The sequence below is a fragment of the Coturnix japonica genome, unplaced genomic scaffold, assembly GCF_001577835.2.
Source record: "Coturnix japonica isolate 7356 unplaced genomic scaffold, Coturnix japonica 2.1 chrUnrandom455, whole genome shotgun sequence".
NCBI classification, from domain to species: domain Eukaryota; kingdom Metazoa; phylum Chordata; class Aves; order Galliformes; family Phasianidae; genus Coturnix; species Coturnix japonica.
The window spans coordinates 168226-177056 of NW_015439871.1; the positions used below are offsets into that span (position 1 = coordinate 168226).

Here is an 8831-nt window from a genome sequence, read left to right on the forward strand (position 1 = left end):
TCATTGAGAAGGTGGAGGCGCTGACCAAGGAGGAGCTGGAGTTCGAGGTGCCCTTCAGGGAGCTGGGGTGAGAGCGAAAAACACCATTTTCAACCCAAAAATCCCATTAAAAACCCCAAAAAACCCATTAAGAACCTCAAAAATCCCATTAATAGGCCCAAAAATCCCAAGAATGACCCCAAAAATCCCATTAAGAACCCCAAAAATACCCCCAAAACAACCCAAAAACCCCATTAAGAACCTCCAAAACACCCCAAAAACCCATTAAGAGCCCAAAAACCCCAAGAATGACCCCAAAAACCCCATTAATAAGCCCAAAAATCCCATTAAGAACCCCCAAAACCCCATTAATAAGCCCCAAAACACCCCAAAATCCTATTAAGAACCCCAAAATACCCATTAAGAACCCCAAAAATACCCCCAAAACAACCCAAAAACCCCATTAAGAACCCTAAAAACCCCATTAAGAGCCCCAAAACACCCCAAAACCCCATTAAAAACCCCATAAAGAGCCCCAAAACCACCATAAATAGGCCCAAAAACCCCATTAAGAACCCCAAAAAACCCATTAAGAACCTCAAAAATCCCATTAATAGGCCCCAAAAACCCCAAGAATGACCCCAAAAACCCCATAAATAGGCCCAAAAACACCATAAATAGGCCCGAAAACACCATAAATAGGCCCCAAAACAACATTAAGAGCCCTTAAGAACCCCAAAAACCCCATTAAGAGCCCAAAAATCCCATTAAGAGACCCCAAAACACCATAAATAGGCCCCAAAACACCCCAAAACCCCATTAAGAACCCTAAAAAACCCCAAAAACGCCCCAAAACCCCATTAAAAACCCCATAAATAGGCCCAAAAACACCATTAAGAGCCCCAAAAACCCCATTAAGAACCCCAAAACACCCCAAAACCCCATTAAGAACCCTAAAAACTCCATTAAGAACCCTCAAAACACCCCAAAAACCCCATTAAGAGCCCCAAAACCCCATTAATAAGCCCCAAAAAAACCATTAAGAACCCCAAAAATCCCATTAATAGGCCCAAAAACCCCAAGAATGACCCCAAAAACCCCTTAAGAGCCCCCAAAACAACCCAAAAACCCCATTAAGAACCCCAAAAACACCATTAAGAAGCCCAAACACCGCCAAAACTGCCATTAAAAACCCCATATAATAGGTCTCCCAAAACCACGCATAAGAGGCCAAAAATCCATTAAGAACCTCAAAATCTCCATTAAAGGCCCAAACCCCTAAGAATGACTCCTCCAAAACTCCATAAAATAGGCCCCAAAAACCAAGAATTACCCCAAACCCCATAAATAAGCCCAAAACCCCATTAAGAGCCCAAAAACCTCTTAAGAGCCCAAAACAGCCCAAAAACCTCCATAAGGAGGCCCAAAAACCCAATAATGACCCAAAAACCCATAACTAGGCCATAAAACCCCTAAGAACTCTAAAAACCCCATAAATTAGGCCCCAAAACACTCTAAGAATGAACCCAATAACCCATAAGAACCCCCCAAAACAACGCCAAAAACCCATTAATTAGCCACAAAAATCCATTAAGAAGACCCAAAACACATTAAGTATGCCAAAACACCGCAAAAACCCATTAAGAACCCAAAAAATCCCCAAAAACGCCCCAATACCCTCGATTAAAAACCCCATAAATAGGCAGCAAAAACACCCATTTAAAGCCCCAAAACCTCCATTAAGAAACTCCCAAAATGCCATTAATAGGCCCCAAAACCCCAAGAATGTACCCCAAAAACCCCATAAATAGGCCCAAAAAACCCATTAAAAACCCCAAAAAACCATTAATGGCCCAAAACCCCCATTATGAGCCTCCAAAAATCCCATAATAGGCCCAAAAACACCATTAAGACTCCCAAATACCCCCAAACAACCTCCAAAACACATTAAAAAACGCCTATAATAGCCAAAAACACCATTAAGAGCCCCAAAACCCATTAAGAACTCAAAAAACCATAATAGGCCCAAAAGCAGCCATAAGGAACCCTATAAGAAAAATTTCCCATTAATCAGCCCCAAAAACCCATTGTAGAACCCTAAAAATCCCATTAAGAACCAGCAAAAATCCATTAATAGCCCAAAAACCCCAGCAATGACCCCAAAGAACCCCATAAATAGGCCCAAAAACACCATTCATCAACCCAAAAACCCTATTTCTGACCCTAAAACCCGAAGAACGACCCCAAAACCCTATTAAGAACCCTAAAAACCCCATTAATTACCCCAAAATTCCCATTAAGAACCCCAAAAACCCATTAAGAAACCCAAAAAAACGCCATTAAGACCAAAGAATCCATTAAGAGGCCCAAAACCCCAAGAATGACCCAAACACCCTTAAGAGCCCCAAAACACCCAAAAACCCATTAAGAGCCGAAAAACCACTTAAAGCCCCAAAATCCCATTAATACGGCCAAACAACCCAAAGAATGACCTCAAAACCCCTTAAAGCCCAAAACACCCAAATCCCCAGTTAAGAAGCACCAAAACCCATTAAGTCAAGCCCAAAAATATCCCAAAAGCCTCCATTGAAGGAGCCCCAAAAAACCATTAAGAACTCCACAAACACCTGCCAAAACCCCAATTAAAAACCCATAAAGAAGTCCAAACACCCCAAAACCCCATTAAAGAGCCCTCACATAGCCACCATAATAGGCCTCAAAAATCCATTAAGAACTCCAAAAGCACCCAAAACCATCCTTAAAGCACCCAAAAACATCCCTTAAGCACCCAAAAAACCATAAGTAGGCCCAAAACCCCAAGCATGAACCCAAAAACCTAAGAGCCCCAAAACAACCCAAACCATTAAGAACCCTAAAAAAAAAAAAATCCACCATTTTTAAAAAAACCCCCCAAAAAAAAACCAAAACCCCCCAAACCGATTAAAGACCCCTAAAAACCCCAAAAACACCCAAAACCCATTAAAAACCCCATAAATAGGTCCCTGAAACACCATTAAAGCCAAAAACTCCGCATTAAGAGCCCAAAAACCCATTTAGAACTCAAAAATGCCATTAAAGGCTCCCAAAAACCCAAGAATGACAGCCAAAAACCCTTAGTGCCCAAAACACCCTCATAACCGCATTAAAAACCCTATAAAGAGCCCCAAACACCAATATGAATAGGCCCAAAAAACAGCATTAATGAGCCCCCAAAAAAACCCATTAAGACCTCAGAATACCATCTAATAGGCCCCAAAACCAAAGAATGACGCCAAAAACCCTTAAGAGCCCAAAACACCCAAAAACCCCATTAAGAGCCGACAACAACAAACCATTAATAAAGCCCCACAACACCGCCAAAGACCCCATTAAAACCCCATAAAAGGAGGCCCCAAAACCACCATAAATAGGCCCAAAAACCCATAAGAAAGCCCAAAAATCCATAAATAGCCAAAAACACCATAAATAGGCGCAAAACACGAGAAATAGGCGCAAAACAACAATTAAGAGCCCTTAAAGAACCTCCACAACCCCATTAATTAGCCCAAAATCCATTAAGAAAGACCCAAAACACCATAAATAGGCCCCAAAACACCAAACCTTCCTTACAGAACCCTAAAAACCCAAAAACCGCCCCCAAAGACCTCCATTAAAAACCCCGATAATAGGCCTCAAAAACCACCATTAAGAGGCCCAGAAACCCCATTAAGAGCCCCCCAAATAATTACGGTCAAAATCATAGAAACCTAAAAACCTCATTAAGAACCTAACAACCCAAAAACCCCATTAAGAGCGCCTCAAAACGCCATTAAAACTCAAAATCCATTAAAAGGTCCCAAAACCCTCAAGAATGACCCAGAAACCCATAAATAGGCCCAAAAAACCATTAAAAACCAAAAAACCCAAAACCCATTAAGAACCAAAATCATTAATCAGGCCCAAAAACCCCTTAAGAAACCCCAAAAATCTGCATTAATAGGTCCAAAACCCAAGAATGACTCCAAAAACCCCATAATTACGGCCAAAAAATCCATATATGCAACGCCAAAAACTATTTCTTGACCCTAAAACCCCAAGAACGACACCCAAAACCCTATTAAGAACCTATAAAAGCCCATAATTACCCCCAAAATCCATTAAGACACAAAATAGCCCAAAACCCCAAAAAAGCCCCAAAACAACCCAAAAACCATTAAGATACCTCAAAAAATCCATTAATAGGCCTAAAAACCCAAGAATGACCCAAAAAACCCTTTATAGAGCCCCACCAAACAACCAAAGAACCCCATGAAAGCACCCTAAAACCCCCTAAGAGATCCAACAAACACTCCAAAACCCATTAAAAACCCCATAAAGAGCCCAAACCCACCATAATAGGCCAAAAACCCATTAAGAACCAAATCCATTAAGAGACCCCAAAAATCCCATTAATAGGCCCCAAGAACCCCATAAATAGACCCCAAAACAACATTCAAAGCCCCAAAAACCCCATTAAGAGCCCAAAAACCCAAGAATGACCCCAAATAACCCCTATTAATAAGCCCAAGAACCCATTAAAACCAAAATCCCATAATAGCCAAAAACCCCAAGAATGACCCCAAAAACTCTTAAGAGCCCCCAGATAAGACAACCCAAAAATCCATTAAAAACCCATAAGAGCCCCCAAACCACTATAAATAGGCCCAAAAATCCATAGAACTCAAAATCTCATAATTAGGCCCCAAACGCCAAGAATGACCCCAAAAAACCCCATAAATAGGCCCAGAAACACCATTCATCGAAACCCAAAAACCTATTTCTGACTCTAAAACCGAAAACGACACCTCAAACCCTATTAAGAAACCCTAATAACCCCAATGATTACCTTGGTCCAAAAATCCTATTAGAACCCAAAAATCCCATTAATAGGTCCCCAAACCACCATTAATGACCCAAAAACCCATTTCCTCACCCCAAAACCCCATTTCTGACCTCAAAAACCCATTACTGGACCCCAAAACCCCATTTCTGACCCAGCCCACAATGCCCCCAATATACCCATAACCAACAAACCCATTTCTGACTCCAAAACCCATAACTGACCTATAATCCATTTCTGACACCCAAAACCCATTTCCAGCCCCAAAACCCATTACTGACCCAAAACTCCAATTTCTGACCCAAAACCCAATCTGACCCTAAAACCATTCTGACCAAAATCCGGCCATTTCTGACCCAATAACCCGCATTATGACCTAAAACCCATTCTGAACGCCCAACTCATTTCTGACCAAAACCCCATTTTGAACCCCAAACCCCATACACTGAACCCAAAACCTGCCATTTCTGACCCAAAACCTATAACTGACCCACAAACGCCATTTCTGACCCACCAAAACCCCATTCCTACCGCTATAAACCCCATTTCTGACCCAGAACCCATTACTGACCCTAAAACCCCATAATTGACCCCATAACCCCATTACCAACCCTAAATCCACATTTCTGACCCCAAAACACCCCCATTTCCGCCATTTCTGACCCAAAAACCCATTTTGACCCTAAAACCCATTTCGAACCCCAAAAACACATTACTGACCGAAATACCTGTAGGTGACCCAAAACCCATTACTGACCCACAAACCATTACTGTGACCCAAAACCCATACTAGAGCCCCAAAACCCCATTTCTGAACCGCTAAATCCCCATTTCTGACCCCAAAACCCCATAACCGACCCTAAAACCCCATTTCTGACCCCAAAAACCCCATTTCTGACCCCAAAACCCCATTTCTGACCCCAAACCCATTACTGACCCAAACCCATGTTCTGCACCCCAAACGCATAATTGACCCAAAACCTCCATTTCTGACCCTAATCCCACTTTCTGATTCCCCAAACCCCATTACTGACCCAAAGACCATTTCTGACCCAAAGACCACATTTCTGACCCAAAATGAACCCATTACTGACCCAAAACCCAATTACTGAATCCTAAACCCCAATTTCTGACCCATAAAAACCCAATGGTCTGACCCCAAACCCCAAAGCTCCCCTAAACCCCATAACTAACCCCGAGTAAAAGGCAAATAACACCATTTCTGAACCAAAACCGCTATAACTAACCCCCAAACTCTCATTTCCCCATTTTGACTCTCCAAAAACCCAGAACGACCCAAATAACTCCATTGTCTGACCCCAAATCCCATTCCTGGACCCAAAACCCGCATTTTCTCTGACTAAAAACGCCATTGACCCTAAACCCATTTTCTGGACTCGCAAAACCCCATTACTGACCCACAACCCCATAATTGACCATTAACCGATTACAACCCTGAAACCACATTTCTGAGCCCGCCAAAATCCCCCGCAATTGTCCCATTTTAGACGCCTAAAGACCCGATTTCTTCGACCCAAACCCAATAACGACCAAAACCCCATTTCTGACCCAAAAGCCCAATTTCTGACTAAAAACCCATTACTGACGCCCAAAACTGCATTTCTGACCAAAAACCATTCTGAACCCAAAACCCCCATTACTGCCCAAAACCCCCATTTCTTCACCCCAAAACCCCATTTCTGACCCAAAACCTATGTACAACGCCAAAATAACCCCTTTCTGACCCCAAAACCTCCCATTTCTCACCCCAAACCCCCCTTTTCTCCCATTTTAGTACCCTAAAACCAAATTTCCTGACCCAAAACCCCATTTGACCCCGAAATCATTACTGACCCGAAAACCCATTCTGACCTCCAAAAACCCCATACTGACCTAAATCCGCCCATTACTGGGAGCCGCCCAAAACCCATTTCTGACCCAAAAACCCCATGTTCTGACTAAAACCCATAACTGACCCCAAACAACCCCATTTCTGACCATCCCAATCACCCATAACCGATCCCAAAACCCCATTTCTGAAAACTCCAAGAACCCCATTTTCTGACCCCAAAACCATAGCTGACCCCGAATCCCCATTCCTGACCCTGAAAACCCCATTATGACGCGAAACCTCCATTTTCTGACGTCCTAAACCCGCATTTGCTGAACCCTAAAACTTCCCATAACCGACCCCAAAAAACCCCATTTCCTGACCCTACAACTGACGCGAAAATCCCCTTTTTCACCCCAAAACGCAGCTTCAACGGGGCCGCACAGTAATTGAACGTACGCAGCACTATGCCTCCTCCAGCCAGCCAGCAAGCAGCTGGCAAGAGCTTGGCACAGAATGGTAGAGACGCACCACACCCACCCACCCCCCCCCCCCCAGACGCATTAGATTCAACACAACACACACACACACCGCATATAAAATAAGCCCATTAATCAACATCACATTACACACACCCCCCCCCCCCCCCCCCCCCCCCCCCCCCCCCCCCCCATGCTATACGTCCCCCCTCCCCCCCCCCCCCCACCCCCCCCCCCCCCCCCCCCCCCCCCCCCCTTAACGACTAGTAATAACCTATTAACCCTATGTTGGACCTATTAAGTCGATTGGAACCCATTAACAACATTATCCCTATAAACCCCATTCATGCCTATTCACTACCCAAAGCCCATTAGATTAACTCCATTAATTGAACCCATAATAACCCCATTATTAACAGCCATTAAATTAACCTATAATAACCCTATAATAACCTATTGAACCCTATTGGAACCCTATAACCTATTGGAACCCATTTAACCCCATTAATCCCCTATTAACACCGCCATTAATCCCCATTAACACCCAAACCCCATAATTAACCATTAATGTAACTAATTATTAACCCTATTAATAACCCGATAATGCCCTATTAACCCTTATTGAACCTATAACCCCCTAGTTAGAAACCCATTAACCCATTAACCCCTATTAACATCCACCCAAACCCCATAATCAACCCATTAATAACCCCATTAATTAAACCCTATTAATATACCTATAATGCGCTATGTAACCCTATTAAGAACCCATTAACCTATAGAACCAATAACCCCATTAATCCCCGTATTAAAACCCATTAATTCCGCTATTAACAACCAAACCCCATAATTAAACCCCATTAATTAACCCCATTAATACCGCCATTAATTAACTCCGTATTAATTAACCATATAGGCCGCTATTAACCTTATTAAAGACCGTCATTAACCCTATTAGAACGCCATAACCCCATTATCCCTATTAACCTCATTAATCTCCTATACACCCCAAACGCCCATTAATTAACCCCATTAATTAACCCCATTAATTGAACTCGTATTAAATAACCTATAGATGCCCTATTAAACGCGATTGGAACCTCCTATCTACCGTATAGAACTCATTAACGCACATAATCCCCTATTAAACCCATGTACATCCTTTAACGACCGTCAAACGCCCATTAATAGCCTATTAATTGCTCTATTGTACCCTAGTTAATACCCTATTAACCCTTATTAAGACCCTAGTAACCCTATTAGAACCGCATAACCCATGTAATCCCCTATTAAAACCCCCATAATCCCTATTAACACCCCAACCCATGAATCCATATTAAAGCCCATAACCTATTAATGCCTATTAATCTACTCTTTAACTCCCATTAACGACCCTATTAACCCCATTAAAACCCTATTAAACGCCCATCTAAAACCCTATTAACCCATAAAACCCTATTAACGCCCAAATGACCCTATTAACCCTCATTTAACCCGTATGATCTCCCTATTACGACCCTATTCAACGCCAATACGACTCCATTAATCCATTAAAAACCCCTATAAACCTTCATAACAGAACCTATAGACCCCATTAAACCGCTATTAACCCATTACGACCTATTAACCCCTATTAGAACCCAATAATGGGTATTTTAGGCTCAAGATCTCTCTCACTAACACA

At 42.6% G+C, this 8831-nt stretch overlaps 1 protein-coding gene across 1 annotated transcript in view; it reads left to right on the forward strand.

Annotated features, from left to right (window-relative positions):
• SUPT16H (SPT16 homolog, facilitates chromatin remodeling subunit) overlaps positions 1-8831 on the forward strand; it is a 125845-nt gene that overhangs the window by 90896 nt on the left and 26118 nt on the right. The window contains exons 18-19 of the mRNA XM_032441647.1: positions 1-67; positions 7096-7104. The exon at positions 1-67 is cut by the window's left edge and continues 47 nt beyond it. Of these exons, the coding sequence (XP_032297538.1) occupies positions 1-67; positions 7096-7104 (76 nt within the window). The remainder of the gene's footprint in view (positions 68-7095; positions 7105-8831) is intronic.